The 20,326-nt window shown below is 41.2% G+C and overlaps 1 protein-coding gene across 1 annotated transcript in view; it reads right to left on the bottom strand.

The window, feature by feature from the left end:
- Positions 1-1,534: 1,534 nt before the first annotated feature.
- Positions 1,535-20,326, bottom strand: part of LOC122108644 (calcium-binding mitochondrial carrier protein SCaMC-1) — a 44,198-nt gene continuing 25,406 nt past the window's right edge. Inside the window, exons 6-10 of the mRNA XM_042680649.1 lie at positions 17,160-17,306; positions 11,109-11,216; positions 9,840-10,007; positions 7,136-7,286; positions 1,535-3,581 (exon numbers count right to left, since the gene is read on the bottom strand). Of these exons, the coding sequence (XP_042536583.1) occupies positions 3,397-3,581; positions 7,136-7,286; positions 9,840-10,007; positions 11,109-11,216; positions 17,160-17,306 (759 nt within the window). The 3' untranslated portion in view covers positions 1,535-3,396. The remainder of the gene's footprint in view (positions 3,582-7,135; positions 7,287-9,839; positions 10,008-11,108; positions 11,217-17,159; positions 17,307-20,326) is intronic.

Genomic DNA, 20,326 nt, shown 5'->3' with positions numbered 1-20,326 from the left:
AAAAAAAAAAAAAAAAGATTGCCAGTAAGGTTGTAAAAATGTGCATAAAGACAAATAAAACACAAACAAGACAAGCAAGTGAACTCCATAGCCTTGTCCACGTGATAAGCTTAAATGTCTCTGTAATTTTTAGGAAAATACCTAGATTGTTTAGCCTCTAAGTTCCTACTCTCTTGAAAACTTACAATTCTCCCTGGAGGAAGAGAGGTCCATCTACATGCTGCGGAGAAGGGGAGGGATACCTTCCAGAAGTTGTCTTGCTTGTGATGGAAATGGTGCTTGCCAGAAATGTAGAAATGGAACTCTCACAGGAGAGATGTCGGAATCTTGTTTAGGGTCCATCACTAAAGAACTGCTGTTATTACAACTAAAGTGAGAAGAGGGGTGGAGAGGAAATAAAAGAGGGGAGGGGAAGACAGAGGAGAGGAGAAAGTTAGGAGGAGGATGGGAGGGGAAGGCAGCAAGGAGGGGAGAGAGAGAGTCCAGCTAATGGGCCTCCCTGATCAGCCCTCTACCTCCTCCGCCTTGCCTCTTTCTCCATGTGTTTCCACCTGCAGCCACTGCAGCCAGGCTCCCTATCTGCCCGGTGCAGGTGCTTGCTAACTACTCCTTCAAAGAACACATGAGTGAATGAGTGCTGGAATGGGTAAGCACCAAGATGGTGCTTACCACGTTCAACCCTGCTGTGTCCTGTGGCAGAGGATCACACTAGCTTCCCCCTCAGATGATCCTGCCACCCCCCAGCCATCCCCATACATGGAAGCAAAGGACAGGGCCATTCTTCACCACTAATAGTGCTGCTCTTCTGGGGTGCTTTTCTCCGAAAACTTGCTGACTGAAGGGCTGGCAAAATGTGTGTCTGGAGAAGAAAAGCATGCCACACGGTTGGTTATACATGCAACTCCGTGGGAAGCTCCAAGAACAAATGACATCAGCGCAACCCATGTCGTGGTGAAGCTCCACTTTCTTGGCAGGAAGACAAAACTAAGAGTCAAGAAACAAATCTGGCAGCATTTTCCAAGTATCAGAGGGGCTGAGAGCACTCTACAGGGTGTGAAAAGTCCTGAAGTTGCGCCAAGACCTTTTCTTTGGTCTTTTTTTTGGGTGGGGGGGCGGGAGGGGGGGGGGGTCTGGTCTTGGGGCCTGAACTCTGGGCCTGGGCGCTGTCCCTCAGCTCTTCAGCTCAAGGCTAGCGCTCTACCACTTGAGCCACAGCTCCACTTCCGGCTTTTTTCTTTTTGCTTATATGGTGCTGAGGAATCAAACCCAGGGCCTCAGGCATGCAAGGCAAGCACTCTACCACGGAGCCACCTTCCCAGCCCCTTCTATGGTCTCTTGACCATAGAAAAAAATAATTTCTTTTACAAATTTGACTTACCAGTAAATTCTCACAGTTTCAAGACAAATATACTCCACACCAAGATGGGGTGAGAAAGTCCCATGCTTGGATTTCTGGCTGCCAACCCTAGTTGATATGGTGGGACCTTGCGTTTGTGTGATTAGTAAGTTTCTCTCACAATGAAGAAACAAGTCATTTTACAAACAAATATTTTTAATATAAAAGAGAAGTAAATATGCTATCATGCAAGAAATAAGCTATCTTCAACTTGAAGCTTTTCTCTTTCCAAAAGATACAAGATGATTTTTTTTTAAAGATAACAAGAGGCACAGTGAAATCACATTCATACCTATGAGGAACAATTTCAGTTCATAATGAAGTGCAAATAGTTTTCATAGTTTTCACCAGCTTGAAATTAAAAAAACAATGTTGGCACAATTATTATTTTCCATAATTTTATGAGTTACAAAAAAGAAAGCACTAATCATGTACTTTAATATTGTCATTTTATGTGTTTTATCCCCAAAATTACAAATAATCCTGAAGATAGAGTCTCAGGTTTATCAAATCTTGTATAAAAGTATTGAGACATGTATTGAGCATAAGTAATGTATTACTTAGACAAAACCATATAATAGAATATGGTTCACACAACTATCTTTTCTGTTTATTTCACTTTTGAAATAAAAAAGAGGTAGGTTCAAAAGAAGCAAGTGCCTATTATGTGACTAGATTTTCATGAAAATGTTGGCCATCTATAAAAAAAAATCAAATGAGTCTGCAAACCAATTTTTTAAAAAAACAACTCCAATTAATAAATACCTTCCTAAGTTCTAAGCACTCAAATTAGAAAAGAAAAAGAGTTGATCACAAAAAAGGCTTATGAATGCTACCACTATCATAAATTAAGGATTCTATTGTGTCCCTAAAACTTGAGACAAGTGAAAATGTGGATAATGTATGATTTACAAATTTAAATATAGGTATTTAATGTATAGGACTAGTATTATTACTATTGATATGTACTTTTCTCAGCTTTCTGCTGCTCAAATCCAGAATGGAAGGTTCGAAACAATTCAGCAAGGAAGAAGAAATCAGTGTACCATTCACCCATGATCAACACTTCATGTCAATAGGAGAGGAAGTTCAGATGACAACAAATGGTCCCAAGAAGCCTTCTTGCTTAAAACAGAATCTGATTCAAAAAGTAGGAAACAAAGGACTAACGAAAGGATGTAATTCCAACACAGGTGCAAGTAAAAGAGGTTTGCTTCAAGCAAAACGTTTCCAAGCAATGGCAGAATAACAGAATCTTACACTTAAGTTTTCTCATGCTGATCATTTAACAGTAATATAAGGCCATCAGTGTTCAGCTCCAGGAACCAAATAACAATGGAAGTAAAAAGGAAAAATGACTACACTGAAATAAATATCTCATTGTTGCTCTGTATAAATTTGCCCTTGTGTCCGTCCCTGCCCTGCTTATAGAAAGACAAGAATATAAACTCTATACTTACATAGCTGTTATAAAGTATATTTTAAATACACTGATTTTTAATTAGTGGTTCTCAGGAAATTTTAAGAAGTCTATTAAGACATTTAAAATGTATAAAATAAGTTCACTCTCAAGATTTTCTGATCATTGCGCTAATCTTTAAAAAAGACATTTGTATATCAAAGAATTGGCATAAATTTGAACCAACCAGAATATAGAGATCAGTGAATGGTAATTCTACCACACAAAAACAAATACAGTTTACACGAGTACATTTTTAGGTTTATACTTCCAGGCACTAATCTATAGAAGGACTCATCGGAAAAGTGCAGTTTTATGGGTTTTTTCCAAAACGTATATATAAAACTATGATTTAAAAAATTGCTGAGTATATAAAATTGAGCCCAACTGCTTTGAAATGATCGCTAATAAGACACTTCCCTTTTGTACAAAAGAAAATAATACGCAGCTGCTTTGATCCTGGTCTTGCTGCAGTTCTCGAAGTCAGTGCAGAGAATGTGGAAGTTTCCACTCATCGTGCCAAAGCAGAAATTTCAACTTGTCATTTCTGGGTGACGCCTAACGTCTGCTTCATGTTTTCATACACCACGTAACTGATGCCTACGGCAGGAAGGACCTTCATGAAGTTTGGGGTAATGCCCCTATAGAGCCCTGGCACGCCTTCTTTGGAAATGATTCGGCGAAAGAGGCCCATCATGCTCAACTGCTCAGTTTCTTCCACCATGGCTAGAAATATATACATACACATATTTTTAAAGGCTAATTCAATACTCAAGCATGTGAGATAAGCGTTATAATAAACAACTCCGATTCCAAAATCATGTCCAAAATGCAACGCAAGGATAAAGTGTATCCCAAGGGAACCAAGAAAATACCCTTTAAAGATCACTGAATAGGGAGTTCTCTACCTATAATAATGATAATAGTCATCACAATTTTTTTGTTTTATTAGCTTTGTTATCTTTTTAAAAGTATGTTATTATTTTAAGTAATTGTACAAAAGAATCTGCATTCAGCAAAGCAGGTCCTAAATGCAGTGCATCTTGATCAATCAACATTCTCCCCATCTCCCCCCTTCCATCCCTCCTCTTCCCTTGCTTTTCTTAATTTGTAGGTTATGTATTGAATTTTTTTTTTGCCATTTAACCAAGCAGATTCTGTATCACATCTTGATCTGTTCTTTATTGAGTAATTACCATGTGCTTGATACTGAGTTAATTACTTTCCATGCTAGCCCTACAAAGTAAATGGATTCATTTAATGACTGAGAAATTAGAGGCTTGGAGCGATCCTGAAACATTCAGTTAGCAGGTGGTAGAGCTAAGAGCTCACGGCCCCCAGACTCTGAAACCATAACTCACCATAGCTCTCCCTGCCTCCTCCCTTACCACACCAAGCACATAAGGAAGGGCACTTCAATGCTGGGACTCAGGGGAAGCAAGGGGACACTTTGGGAATCTTAGAAAACGTTCTGGGGACCTGGGCCTTCTGGACGATCTCAGTAGGCAAGGGGAGGCCTGTGTCACTGGCAACACACAGTCGAGGGCAGGAACCCCACACAGCGAGGGGACCTGGTGACTTTTGGACATGGAGCACCAAGAGGCTGCAGTGGGGTAGTACCATTAGGGGTGGAGAAATGGAGATGGAGCCAATCTGAAGTGGGTTCAGATTACTAAAGGCTTTGGAATTTACTCTGAAGACACTGAGGAGTGACAGAGAGAGAGACGTCTGAGTGGATATAAAATAATCAGGCCAGCCAGGTACTGGTGGCTCCTGCCTGTAATCCTAGCTAATAAGGAGGCAGAAAAGCCCCTGAAACTCTAGGACAGCACCCAGGGTCAGCGCACACACACGCACACACACACACACACACACACACACACACACACACACACACACACACACACACACACACACACACAGATCAGAACTTGACTTTACCAATGACAAATCTGGTGGCCATGCCAAGACCGGGACTAGAACTTGCAGACTAGAGAGAAGGACTCGCCTGGCTCATAACGTTTGAGTCAGACTGCCTGCCATCAACTCCTAGCTCCACTACTTTCCAAATGCTTATAACCTGGTGCAAATTCTTAATCTCCCCCTGCACCAGTTACTCCCCTGCCAAGTGTGAACAATATTGCTATTGGGTTCCTTAAAATGGTTATGGCGAGAGAATACACATGTGACATTTAGTTTGCTACTTGGCACCTTCCTGTGCAGCCATGACTGTCTTGCGTTATTCTGTCCCAGTGCCTTTTTTCCACATGTGTTTCCTCGAGCTGAAATGCTTTTTCTATTCATTTCTTTTCTCTCTTTTTTCCTGGGTGAGCCAGTCTTGGGGCTTGAACTCAGGGCTTGTGAATTGTCCCTTAGCTTTTTAGCTCAAGGCTAGCACTCTAGTACTTGAGCCACAGCTTCATTTCTAGCTTCTTTTTTTGTTCACTGGAGATAAAAAGTCTCACAGACTTTCCTGCCCAGGCTGGCTTCAAACCATGATCCTCAGATCTCAGCCTCCTGTGTAGCTAAATGAGGTGTGAGCCACCAGGATGGCTGGAATACTTCTGTCTTGACCCACTTTTCCTTCCTGTGCTCATCTCACTCATATTTGTTTTCCTAGTTCCAGCTAGAGTTAGGGAAGAGCCTTGTTTTGAACTCTCCTAACAAAGAGGAGGTGGTTTGATATGTGTGTTTACTTGCTATGCCTTCTCTACCAGCTGTTGAGTGCTCTGATGGCATCTGGCAGAGTGCCTAGAGTCCAGGCTCAAAAATTAGTAGTAATTAGTGGATAAACACTTGGTCAAAGGAGGGATGGGTACATCTGGAAGACAGATTGAAGGTGCAGCCACAGATGCAGAGCATTTACTATTAAAAGGAAAGAGCTAGCCTCCTGTGGCTCACGCCTGTAATTCTACCTATTCAGGAAGCTAAGATTTGAAGATCATGGTTTGAAGCCACACTGGGCAGAAAAGTCCATGAAACTCCTATCTCTAATAAATTACCAAAAAAGCCAGAGCTGTAGCTCTGTGGGACTGAAGCTCTAGCAGTAGAGAACTAGCTTTGAGCAAAAGAAAAAGTTCTGGAGACAGAACCCAGGCCTGGAGTTCAAGGCGCAGGACTGTCCAAATATATATATATATATATATATATATACACACACATACATACATGGAATGCAGGAAAGATGGGGGAGACTGACGGAAGAGGTAATATTAATCAAGATGCATTTTACTCACATACTGACATGTTGAATTGAAACCCTTTTTGTATAACTAAAGAGAATTTAAAATTATAAGTGAAAAATAAAAACAAAAGGAATGAACAACAGTGAGTGAAACTGACCAGGGAAAAGGGGGAAAAAGGAAAAGAAACACATTAGAATGCATGAATGGAACAGCATTAAAAGTCAGCAGTGGTAACAAGAGAATAACCAATGTGCTGGCAAAAGAATCAGGCTAGCAGCACAGTATCATTTAAGCCAGTGGAGGAGGAGACCCAGATCAAACACACTAACAGCAACTCCAGCCATCACTTCTTGAGAATTTAACAAGTACATGTGCTTTACTTACACTGTTGATAGGTCCTTTCATTACCATTCACAGAAGAAAATGAAAACCCAGAGTTGGGGCAAGAACCTACCCCCAAACCCATCTACTTATCAAACCTAGCCAGGAAGCAGTAGCTTCCAGCTATAATTATAGCTACTCAGAAGGATGAGAGCTTAGCAACAAAGTTCAAAGCCAGCTTGGGCAGAAAAGACTTCAATCTAATTAATCCGCAAAAAGCTAAAAATGGAAAATGGGACTCAAGTGGTAGAACAGCAGCCTTGAGCAAAAAAGCCAAATGAGACTGAGAGCTCCAGTAAGGAAAAAAAAAAGCAAAAGGGATACCAAACTTTATATACTTTTATTACACACACACACACACACACACACACACACACACACACACACAAAACATCATTCTGCTTCTATATAAATCATGCATGCACATGCACTATATCCATGGCTTTGGAAAAGGGAGGCTAAGGAGGCTAAGACCTGAGGATGGCAATTGGAAGCCAGCCTGGGCACCAAAGTCTGAGATTCTCATCTCCAACAAACTACTCATAAAAGGCTAGAAGTGGCCCTGTGGTCCAAGTGGTAAAACACTAGCCTTAAACAGAAGCAGCTCAGGGACAGTGCCAAGCCCTGAGTTCAAGCCCCAGGACTGGCAAAAAAAAAAAAGTACATGATTGACACAGCCCTGTTATCAGTGCCATCCTTTAGCCAAAACCTCACCTTGAGCCTGCATTCGAGTCCTCACCAGAGACAAAGGATAGCTGGCCAGCTGCCCACAGGTACTGGACAAGGCCCCACAGCTCAGCAATACCATGACCCCTGGGTTGACAGAGTCTTCTGCAAAATTATCCAGCCAGTATGACTTCAAGAGCTGCCAAAAAAAAAGAAACAAGAAGAAAAATTATCAATAACTAGCTGCTTCCACTTAATACAAACATTCTCACAGTCTTGTCTTCAACTTGCTTTGTGCATTGGGGCGTCAGGTTGTCAGCAACAGCTCTGATGAGAAAAGTAGGGATTCAAAACACAAGAGATCTGCACTGGGTGCTCATTTTCTTCCGAACAAACATGGAGATCAACAGCACACAAAATGTTCTAAGATGTAAACAACATTTCTCTACACACCAGAAAGAAATTAGGAGAATAGTAGTTCGAGACCAGGCCAAGCCAAAAAAAAAAAAAAGCAAGATCCTTTCTCAATAAATAAGCATGGTGGTACACTACTGTAATCCTAGCTACAAAAAGGAAACAGAGACAGGAAGGTTGGGTGCTCTACCAATTGAGCCACACCACTAGCCTGACTCTTTGCTGTTATTTTTGGAGATGAAGACTGTCAGGCTCTTCCTGAGGCTGGTCTCAAAACATTATCCTCCAGGTCTCAAGGATACACTTAAATGATTTAAATGGTAATTTTTAAATTCACACACCCAAGACAACAGATTAACCAATCCAAGAAGAGATGATCAGGAGACTCAGCAATGGTTTTCATATGGGTAGAAGAGATGCACTCTAACTATAAATAGACTAGCATGGTTAATCAGTGCAAATCAGCAACCCAGCCTTCTCTGTCAATGTTATCCAGTCTTAGGCACAGCCATTAAAATATTCACACACCTGGCAGCATGGTCAATTCATTTATACCACAAGCCTCACACGAATCTGAGTAGCACCTTGCAACAGTGATGCAAAGGTATTTATCACTAGGCAACAGGAAAATTTTAGTTCCACTGTAATTGCCCTCATCTAGGTGGTCCCTCCCTGACCTAAATATCATTATGAGTTACACAACAGTATAGACACACCATGAAAGAGTGCTCTGCCAATAGACGGAATGAAGATCTCATACCTGCCAGGACATGAATAAACCCTGAAGGTATTATTAAGGTCTTAAGTGAAGTGAGTCAGACACAAAATACCAATAGCATATGATTCCACTTATGAAACATCAAATCAATCTAAATTCATAGAAACAGGAAGTAAATTGGAGGTTATAAAGGGGTAGAGGAAATAGAGTGACTGTCCACTGGTTTAAAAGTTTCTGTTTGAACTTTTTGAGCTGACAAAAACATTTTGCAATTCTAGCTTGGTGAAAACTGCACAAATTATGAATATAACTAATGTTGTTTAATGATACACTAAAATGGCAATTTTATATTCTATTTTACCATAATTTGTGATATGCCAAAAAGCCACTGATATGTTGAACTGTATGCTTTAAGTAGGCTGACTTGGGATATGCATTTTATCTCAATCAAGCTCTATGTTTAAGAAAGTATTCATTATACATTCCTTCTTCCCCTGAGTTATAAATTGTATTCCTCAACATGTGTCCTGGCTTATGTTTATCATGCACATCTGACCACACTGCTTTAGTTTTTGTCGTCCAGCTCCCCACCACATCTCCAGTTTTTCCTTCCTTTCCCTTCCTTTCCTTCTTCTCTCTTACTCTTTTTCTTCCTCTTTCTTTCTGAGGTACTAGAAGTCAAACCAGGGCCTTGTGAATGTTAGGCAAATACCCAGCCCTTGCTCAATTGAGACACAGTCTCATTATGTAGATGAGGATGGCCTAGAACTCACTACATAGTAAAATCTGGCCTCATAGTCTTGATCTTTCTACCTCCGTGCCCAGCTCAAGCCTTCAGTTTGAGTCTTTCTTCCAAACCCTAGCTCTAGTATATCACCCAGGGGCTTATGAACAGGATGTGCTCTGTAAATGCTCATCAGACTCATAAAATATTAAATAACTTCTATGGCAGGATCAATCTGAGATGTGTGTTTTGATTTGTTTGTCCAGTAGTTACATTAATCACTAAGCTACCAATTTAAACAAAAAATGTGGCATTGTTTTGCTGCCTTCTTCAAAGTGGAAAAAACATCCCTCGAAAGAGAAAGGGCTTGTTCAAAGTAGAATGTAAGCCAGGAACTGGTACCTCAGCCTGCAATCCTAGTCAAGAGGCTGAGATCTGAGGATTGCAGTTCAAAGCCAGAAGAGGCAGGAAAGTCCTCTTATCTCCAATTAACTTCCAAAAAGAAAAAAAAAAAAAAAAAAGAGTTGGAAGTGGCGCTTTAGCTCAGTGGTAGAGCTCTAGCCTTAATCAAAATAGCTCAGGGATACTGTCCATACCCTGAATTCAAGCCCCACAACTAGCACCAAAACAAACAAAAAAAAAAGTAGAATGCATTCATGTATAAAATTGTCACAGTAACATTCTTTGATGTTATAGATGTATATCAATTCAAACTTAAATATATGTTAATTCAAATTAAAGAAAGGGACAGAGGAGAGGAGGGAGGGCAAAGTAGAGGAGAGGACAAAAAGAAGGAAGGTTCTCATACCCAAGGTCTCTTAAACAGAGTATGTGCATTTTTATAGAGAGCTAAGAATGCATGCCTTGGATCTACATCAGCACTGCTACAAACTCACCTCATACACAGCAAGATCAATACCTGCATAAGGTATGATGCCTAGCAAATTGGGAACATAACCTTTGTAAAAAGCCCCAATGCCTTCACGTTTCAAAATCTTCTTGGCACAATCATATATTCCATAATATTGCCCGGTTTTGCCAACTGCTAGCCGGGTTTTCAAAACCTGGATAGAAAAAAGGTAACAAGATAACTATGTTTATACTAATTCACAATGGAAATCAACAGGAACGAATTTTAGGGTACATAACTACTAACAAATCTTGTCATTCAATGACTACCCTATTTGTTGGCCATGCTCTTGTGTATTACCTCCATTGAGGGGCCAAGACCAGAGCTGGATGACGAACTTTTGTGGGCAGAGGATCTGAAGGGGGGAAGTGATGAGGACATGGAGATAAGATAACCCTATCAGTGTGATCATAAAATGAATTGGTGTATGGTCCAGGCGTTGGTGGCTCACACCTGTAATTCCAGCTACTCAGAAAGAGATTGTGGTTTGAGGCCAATCCTAGAAGGAAAGTCTGTGAGACTCTTATATCCAATTAACCACCAAAAACCAGAAGGGGAGCTATGGCTCAAGTGATAGAATGCCAGCCTTGAGCAAAAAGGCTTCAAGGACAGTGCCCAGGTACTGAGTTCAAGCCTTAGCAATAACATCAAGGAAAGAAGAAAGGAAGGAAGGGAGGGAGGGAGGGAGGGAGGGAGGGAGGGAGGGAGAGAGGGAGGGAGGGAGGGGAGGGGAGGGGAGGGGAGGGGAGGGGAGGGGAGGGGAGGGAAGGGGAGGGAAGGGAAGGGAAGGGAAGGGAAGGGAAGGGAAGGGAAGGGAGGGAGGGAGGGAGGGAGGGAGAGAGGGAGGGAGGGAGGGGAGGGGAGGGGAGGGGAGGGGAGGGGAGGGGAGGGGAGGGGAGGGGAGGGAAGGGAAGGGAAGGGAAGGGAAGGGAAGGGAAGGGAAGGGAAAGGAAGGGAAGGGAGGGAGGGAGGGAGGGAGGGAGGGAGGGGAGGGGAGGGGAGGGGAGGGGAGGGGAGGGGAGGGGAGGGGAGGGGAGGGGAGGGGAGGGGAGGGAAGGGGAGGGGAGGGGAGGGGAGGGGAGGGAAGGGAAGGGAAGGGAGGGAGGGAGGGAGGGAAGGGAGGGAGGGAGGGAGGGAAGGGAGGGAGGAAGGAAGGCTTATTGCTTTCATTTGGGGAGAACTTATTACACAATACATAGCTGAAACAAACAGCATTGAGCACCTACACATACCAACATGCCATAGTGGTACTTACCTCCATGGGATAGATAAACGTCTGTGCTGTAGCTCCAGCCATAGAACCAGAGATAAATCTCTCCAAAGTTCTCACTTGCTGTCCTTCCTCAGTAAGCAACTTCTTGTACTGTATGAATAAGTGTTTGGAAGCATATTAATACCTGCTATGGCCGCAACTCTGCCTCAGGAAGTTCCTATGTTGGAGTAGGAGATGGAGCCTTTTGAAGGAGGTTTGGTTAGGTGAGGTAGAGAACCGGTGACACGAAGAGCATTCCTATAGGAGGAGAGCCCAGAAGGGCTGCCTTTCATTGATGTATGCATAGAGAAAGGGACATCTGACCCCTCAGCAAGAAAGCAGCTACTGTCTGGCATTAGTGGCTCAAACCTGTAATCCCAGCTATTTTGAGGAGGCTGAGATCTAAGGAGCCTGATTCAAAGCCAGCGAAGCAGGAAAATCCATGAGACTGTTGTCTCCAATTAACCACCAAAAGTCAGAAGTGGAGCTGTGGCTCAAATGGTAAAACATCAGTTAAGAGACAGTATCCAGGCCCTGAGTTCAAAATTCACCAACACACACACACATACACACACACACACACACACACACACACACACACACACGAAGGAAGGAAGGAAGGAAGGAAGGAAGGAAGGAAGGAAGGAAGGCAGGCAGGCAGGCAGGAAAGCAGGAAAAAAGGAAGGCAGGAAGAAAGGAAGGCAGGAAGAAAGGAAGAAAGGAATTTTCAAACACGGGGAGTTTTTATCCTCACTAGAAACTAAATGATCTGGTCCTTGGATCCTTCAGGACTATGAGAAATACATTTCTATTGTTAAAGTCACATACTTGGTGGTATTTCATTAGGATAGCCCAAGCAAACTAAGATATTAGGAAAATACTTCCTAAGAATGACCTCATCGATAATGTGATGATGGCGCATCAAAACGCTGCATTACATTACCAATACCTAACAGAGAAGCAAAGCTTAAGTGCCAGCACCTTCAATTTCCTCAATAGTGGTTTTCCAGTTAGAGTTTCACAGAACACAAGCTGTGCTTTGGCGAAAGCAGTTTAAGAGCTTTCATTCCCAAGTGACCAGAAAAAAAAAATAGGGTTAATAAATTTTTTTTAGATATTTGCTCCTATAATTTCTTTTTAAAGAGAAATTTATTTTCACTTGTGGAAATAAAACCAAAATAAAAGTATTGATCCTCAAAAGACTCCACATAGAGCTCCCCTATGACCCAGCAATCCCTCTTTTGGGCATTTACCCAAATGATCACAAACAAGACCACACTAAAGCTACCAGCATGATTATGTTTATTGCAGCATTATTTACCATAGCTAAGATATGGAACCAACCCAGATGCCCCTCAGTAGATGAATGGATCAAGAAAATGTGGTACATATACACAATGGAATTCTATGCCTCCATCAGAAAGAATGACATTGCCCCATTTGTTAGGAAATGGAAAGACTTGGAAAAAATTATATTAAGTAAGCCAGGCCCAAAGAAACATAGGTCCCATGGTTTCCCTTATTTGCAATAACTAGTATATGTCCGAGTCAAACAGAAAAGGTCAGGTAAGTTGATGCTAGGGAAATGAACCCTAAGATATGTATTCAAATGTTTTTTTTTCTTTCATGCGATTGTTTCTAACATTATAAGATGATTTCTTTGTTGCTTTGTATGTCCCTCCCCCATGGTATAACCCCTGCTTTCACTGTATTTGATGTTGTTGTAATTTGTGGAGGGGAAGGGAAAAAACAAATCGTTTAAATAGGGATACAGGTGGACCCATTGCAACAATGAGACGTACAAGTCCTTATGTCGAAAATGAACTTTACAACTTTGGGGGGAGGGGCGGGGAGGGGAGAGGGGGGCAGGGGTTTGGAGGGCTGGGGGGCAGGGGAAAAAATTTTAAAAAGTATTGATAAAACAATCTTTGTCAATATTTAACAAACAAATATTTACAACTTAGGGAACCGTTTTTGGTAGATGTACATTTAATTAGACTAGCACATTGACCCCAGTACTTCCTGACCCACCAGTACCAAAGCAACCCAACAGAGCTGATTGGACCAAAGAGGGAACTATGACTCAAGTGAAGTCAAAATATTAACTAGTCTGGATGCTTCTATTATAGGATCTGGAGTCAGGAAGATGTATGCCAGAACCTCTGAGCCAGGTGGCCCTGACAAGTTCATGAACTTCTTCAAGTTGCCTTATCTATGTTAGCACAAGCTATGGCTGTTGCTAGGATTAAATAACACATGATATGAAAATTAGCACTGTGTTAGGCACATGGTGAATGTTCAGAAGTTATTATTACTACTAACAGATTGTCTTCACACTCATGGAAAGAAAAGGTTCTGCCCTTGCAGTGGCTATGGAGTTAGCCAGGTGCCTCAGATTCCTTCTCTTGGAAATAGGGTGTGGGTCTGGGAAAGCAATCGCTGGTTCCAGGTGGAGACATGGGTAAGACCACAGAGAAAAGCAGACACGGGTGGAGAAGGAGAGGGTCAGGGAGATTCTCTAAGGATCCTTCCCTTTCTCCCATGCTGCCCATCCTCCCGCCCCAGTGATTTTCAATCCCAAACTAGGCAGCTGCTGCTTCTTGAAATTTAAAGGGCCTAAAGCAACAAGATAGGACTCATTTCTCCTAGCAAGATTGTGTTTCTCTGCTCATGATAAAAGTTAGACACAGGAAGTGGTGCTGTGGCTCAAGTGGTAGAGCGCTCGCCTTGAGTTGAAGAGCTGAGGGACAGCGCCCAGGCCCAGAGTTCAAGCCCCACGACCGACAAAAAAAAAAAAAAAAAAAAAAAGTTAGACACATTACTATTTCCTGAAGTTACTCAAATAGTAGATACTCTCCACAAATGAGCTCAAGTATTTCTAAGGACTGTTTCCTGAATGACCAGGATGCTACATAAGACTCCTCTTCAGATAGGCTCAAATACTTTTCCTGTCACACTGTCAAAATAAATAAATGCAATTTGTTAAGAACCTATCATCTGTAATGTTAGCTATATACAGGTATATACCTGTAATCTCAGTACCGGGGAGGCAAAGACAGGAGGGTCTTGAATTCAAGGCCATGCTGGGCTACATGGGTAATTCTGTGTCTCAAAAAAAAAAAAAAAAAGGAAAGAAGGAAAGAGGAAGGGAAGGAAAGGAGGAAGTTTCTCTTTGCCATCTAAAATATTTCCATAAAGTATTTCCATAAAGTCCCCGCCTCCAGTCCAATCTCACTCTTCTTTTTTTTTACCACTCCTTTTTCCAAACTAATCTTCCTTCAGTGTGAATCCACTCATTTCAGTTCCCTGCCTACGATGCCTACTAGCCCTCGCTCTAATCCAGATGAAGGAGAATCCTGGCGTATCTGGTTTGTGCCTCCTTTCACCATACTCTAACCACAAGTGCCTTGCACTCCACCTGAGGCACAGAACCACCTAGCATTCCTTCCGCCTCTGTGCTGTGCCTCTCCTACACTTACAATCTCCATCCTCCCTCTCATCTAAATGGCGGGAGAGTCCAGTTTACAGGCTCTAATTCTAGTCCTTCTCACCCACTCAGCAATGTTTGTTGATACCGGGCTGGGAATGCAAACTATGAAAACAAACAACTAGTGCCTAAGAAAGCTCCCAGTCTCACAAAAGCCAGGTGTCAGGTACTGGAACAATCAAGACTCACTAAGGAAGAGCTGAAAACAAAGAAAACAATTGGAACCATAGCAACAAAGAAGATTCCCTGAAGAAAATCACACCTGAATAAAACCTTAAGGATAATAAAGTTCACTATGATATAGATTGAGGAACGGTTGTCCATCATTTTACTTGGAAGTATTATAAAATGAAAGGAAAGGGTGGTATGAAATTACTCATTAAAGTCCTTCTCTATTCTAGAAAAGAAAGGAATGTGTGTGTGTGTGTATGTGTGTGTGTGTGTGTGTGTGCTGGTTTGCTGGGACAGGAAAGAAGAGTAAGGTCAGAAGGAAAATGACTATTGTGTTGTGAACATGTTGAGTCTGAAGCACTCCCGTGGGATATGCAAGTAGAGATGCAGAGATTCACAATACACAAGTGGATCTGTGGGTGGGTACAAAGAGGAAGAGAGAGACACAAGCGTGGAAAGCAGTTAGAACTTAGATGGCAGCTGGAACCATGTGAGCACTGGGCACACTGCCACCATGAGTGACACAGTGCCCCAATATGGCAATGACCACTTGGACATTATAAAAAGCCATCCCAAGACTGATGCATCTGAGAGTGACAGACAAGGCTTAGCTATCTAAATGACTAGTTATTTCATAAACAAAACGTATCCAAATCCAAAAGTAAGCTTTCTTAGCACTCTAAGATTTGAGAATATAGGCAACATATCATTTATCCTGGAAGTATTTAGAACTCGCTAGAGAAGCAATGTGGTTTCCATTAGCCAATGGAAAGCTGACTATTCCATGATCTAGCACTGTAAGGTGGCTGGTGGAGAGGGTGCAGGTTTGGGATGGAATGCTCAGAAAGTGCTTCTCTCAGAAAGATGGCCTCAAGAGAGCATGAAGAAATGAGTGGAGCTTTTGTAGGAGGAGAGAAAATGAAGCAGTATCACAGGCCCAAGAGACTACCAGGGCACTAGGCCATGCTGGGCAGAGAGCTTTCCCTTGATAACAATCTGCAGATATCAGAATGCTGTAGGAGAGCTCAGGGAAGCAGCTGGCTGGTTAGAAGCAGACAATGCCTGCTGGTAGTAGCCAAGGTAAGACTGAAAGGTCATGTGCATGTTTGCTTTCAAATATACCAAACTCTCTCCTGCTGAGATAATGGCATTATTTTTGAATATGTATTTTAGGCTCTGGCTTTCCTATCATGAAACCAAATCATGTGGTTAGAAAATTTCAATACTCATGATTTGAATGCTCAAATATTCACAAAAGGAAAAATATCTTTCCCCAAAATGGGTTCCCATTACATTCTTGTCCAGTGTTTCTTTTCTTTTGATATTGTTTATTTTTTTAAGGGTGCGGCTGAAAATTTATCACAGACTTATGGAACTATACTCATTGACATCCTGTCAATGCTTCTGGGATGCTGCTTGATTTCCTAAACTAAGGACATCACTAGATTTTATAATCTGCTTGAGTCTATTCCGCTGTTCTAGATCAAAACATTTTCCAAAATAATCTAAAACTTATTTAAAATACAACCAGAAATTACAGGGTGAATTTAAATTTCAAGGCCCTAGTAGTCCACGATAAACAGTGATGGAAATGAATGACTGAAAAGGCCTTGGTAAATGCTCAACTAGACCGTTCCGCTAAGGATCTCGGGGAAAGCTAGATTCTAATACTTATTATTCCTATACTTCCTTTTACCGTCTGGCTAGGAGGAAGCAATATCCTAAGCCATGTAAGTCAATGAAAGTCAGCAGAGAAGCTGATTCAGAGGCAAGCGCATTCACTCATTCTCTCATTTATTCATTCAACAAACACTGGCTTAGCACTTTAACCACAAGTACTGCACTGAACCTCAGCGTGGCAGTGCTCAGTAAGAAGCATGGCCCTGCCTTTAAGGAGCTTCTACTATGAACTCAGCTCTAGGTTACAGCAATGTCAAATCACACACAGAATTTTAACTTAAAAGCTTCCTCTCCAGAGTAATTAGAGTGGGACACTTTTGTAAAATGTATGTTAGTGTACCATTCTATTAGCAATTCAAATAAGTAGAGAGTCTACCTTTTCCTTCAGATCTACTTAAAGAAAACACACACTGGGTTGGGGGTGTGACTCAAGTGGTTTAGCACCTGTCCAACAAGTACAAGGTCTTGAGTTCAAACCCCAGTACCACCAAGAACAAAAAAATGCTTTATGAATCATGAGATCCAGAATTCCAGAATTTACTCGTAAGAAATCACTGAGTTTATTGAGCTTAATCTTTTAGGAGAAATTCCTCATGGAGTTTATATTTTAAAAATATGTATGTGCTATAAGAATTCTAAAACAAATGTATGAATCTTTACTGAATCCGTTTAGTAACTTCTCTTTGCCCATAATTTCCATAGATGATTACAATTACCTGTTCGTATGCCCAGAACTTCACAGCTGTCTCTGGAGCAATTTTAATGACATTTATGCCATTTCCTCTCCAAAGGGAACGAACACCTCCTTCTTTTACCATCTGGCGAAAGCCACCAAATATGTTCATTGATTTTGAACCATGAACCTAAAAACAAAAGCAAAGTAATATAAAATCAACTGCAAGTAGCTGATACAGTACTAAATGAGTCATATAAACTCTTTTCAATACTGTTTATTTAATGGCCAGGAGATCTATCTGAAAATAAAGTATATGATGGGAGGAATTACCACCACATGTTTTTCTCATTTTTGAGGCAAACGTTTATGTCTCACTCTAAAAACTACAAGTTTAATTGGTATCTTTAGCAGGGGAAATGGAGAGAATATGGTCAAAATTAAGTGATTATGAACAATATACATAAAAGAAACCACATGATACATTACACTGAAACACCCTTTGAAACAAGAGAAATAAAAAAGAAAACTCCAAAATAGTAATCCAGATATGAGTGATAAAAATGATTTGGCTATTACATACATCAAAGCCATAGAAACTAGAATGCACAAAGCCTGAAAACAAAAAGGGAAATGTACCTTAACCTATGGGTTATCTCTCAAGGTCTTGGTAGGCAATAAATAGAAAACAACGTGCATCCACAGCCCAGCCCAGTTAATGCTGATGAATTAAGTTAGGGCAAATGAATTACTTGGCTGATACCATAGATGAGGTAGTCCTTTAAATATGCCAAAATGTATGTTTAGCTATAGAAGAAAATTAAATCTAATAAAATTGAAAAGAATTTTAGTTCCAGTCATTTCAGCATATACACAAGAAACTACCACTAAAAGTGAAAGGAAGGAAGGAAGGGAGGGAGGGAGGGAGGAAGGGAGGGAGGGGGGAGGGAGGGAGGGAGGGAGGGAGGAATGAAGGAAAGAAAGAAGGGAGGGAGGGAGGGAGGGAGAAAAATGCGGGAGGGAAGAAAGGGAAGAGAGGGAGGAAAAGGAAAGGGAAATAAAAGTATCAAAAGAAGGAGGGAAGAAAGGAGGAAGGGAAGGAAGGGAGAGGAGGGAGTAAGGAAGGGAAAGGAGAGAGAGAGCAGGAAGAAGGAGAGAAGGAAGGAAAAGAAAGGGAGAAAAAGAAGATGGAAGAAGTTAAAGGACTCAAATGGTTTTTCTTTCTTGCGATTGTTTTTAACATATTTATAAGATGATTTCTTTGTTGCTTTGTATGTCCCTCCCCCATGGTATAAACCCTATTTTCACTGTATTTGATGTAGGTATAATTTGTCCAGGGGAAGGTGGACCCATTGCAACAATGAGACATACAAGGCGTGATGTTGAAAAACGAACTTCACAACTTTGGCGGGGTGGGGGGGCGGTGATGGGAGTGCAGGGACGGTAAGGAGAAACAAAGGAGGAGGCAACAATGCTTGGTAAGAAATGTACTCATTACCTTGCCCATGTGATTGCAACCCCTCTCTACAGTATTTACACAATTTAAAAAACATCAATTAATTTAAAAAGACTGAAGGTCATCCATGCAGCTAGAATAGAATGTGGCCCAAATAAAAATGCTGGACACCAAAGGCTGGGCTGAGCCTCCCTGCAGTGCCCTGTGTTCGCTCCACATCAATGCCAATAAAGTACAGCATTAAGACTCCACAGCAACAGGACGAGAGACGCTCTGAGGCTGGTACTTCCCTGGACTCAGCCCTCTGTACTTCCTTTGCTTGGCTGATTTTAATCTTTATCTTTTCCCTGTAATAAAACAGGAACCATGGGTATAAAACCTTTTTGAGCACTGTGAGTATATCAAACCTGAAGATGACTTTGGAAACCACCTCAAATTTGCAGAATCTAAAGTCCTGAAAAATCCATTTTTGTCTAAATAAATAAGCTTCACAATAGATTTTTAGGAAAACGTGAGTGCTTAAGCTTCTTCGAAGTCAATTTGCTACTGTTCCTAATAGAAAACACATATACCAATGCCCACCCCCTTTTCTTAAAAACACCATGCTTGTCCCTAATTTTGAGACTTAGCTACATTCTGAAAAAAAAAAAAATCTTAGAAATTGGGCTAGGCTCAGTGGCTCACACCTGCAAACCCCAGCTATTCAGGAGATGAAAATGAGGAAAAGTGTAGTTCAAGACTAGTCTAGGCAAAAAGTTAGACTGATATCACTAATGTCTCAACAAGTAAGTCAAGTTTGTTGGTCCATGCCTGAGGCAAGCCCAGGCCAAAATATTAGATCATATCTAAAACATAACTAAAGCCAAAGGACTAAAACCATGGCTCAAGTAATAGAGCATCTGCCTAGCAAGAATGAGGGCCTGAGTTCAAGTCCCAATACTACCAAAAAAAAAGGATCAGCAATATTTGTGTACAAAAGTCTTAAACAAAAAGTTTTAAATATACATTTATGTGTATATGTATGTGCATATCTATATAACACAACTTTTAAAATAATTTTTAAGCAGCTTCTGTATTTCAGTAGGTTATTCAAGTGTCCCAGTGTACTGGGTTGTCTTGTAAGGTCATCCTGTTAGATCTTACAATTTCAGAATGAAGAAAAATAAGACCTCAATGGCCACACAAAGTGTGAGAACTATAAGCTCAAGTGGTAAAAACATGCAATTCCTGGTCTAGCTAATTAGCTCATTAGAAAGGGAAAGTTAGTGAACTCTTACAGCCTCAGGTACTCCACGGATAGCATAAGAATAAATACCTACCTAGCTGAACTACAAAAATTCCTCCTTATACATAGATAACATGCAGTTTTAACCAAGTTTATTAAAAATAATGATAATGTTTTAAATCAAAAGAATTTTTTACACCTCACTCCAGTTAGAATGGCAAAAATCAAGAACTCTAACAACAACAGATGCTGGAGGGGATGTGGACAGAAAGGAACCTTACTTCATTGTTGGTGGGAATGTAAACTTGTTCAACCACTTTGGAAAGCAGTATGGAGGTTCCTCAAAAGACTTCACATAGAGCTCCCCTATGACCCAGCAATCCCACTTTTGGGCATTTACCCTAATGTTTACAAACAAGACCACACTAAAGCTACCAGCACAACTATGTTTATTGCATCATTATTTACCATAGCTAAGATATGGAACCAACCCAGATGCCCCTCAGTAGATGAATGGATCAAGAAAATG

The sequence above is a fragment of the Dipodomys spectabilis genome, unplaced genomic scaffold (assembly GCF_019054845.1).
Source record: "Dipodomys spectabilis isolate Male_0828 unplaced genomic scaffold, ASM1905484v1 ptg000002l, whole genome shotgun sequence".
In the NCBI taxonomy this organism is placed as follows: Eukaryota; Metazoa; Chordata; class Mammalia; order Rodentia; family Heteromyidae; genus Dipodomys; species Dipodomys spectabilis.
This window is presented reverse-complemented; position numbering and strand designations above follow the sequence as displayed.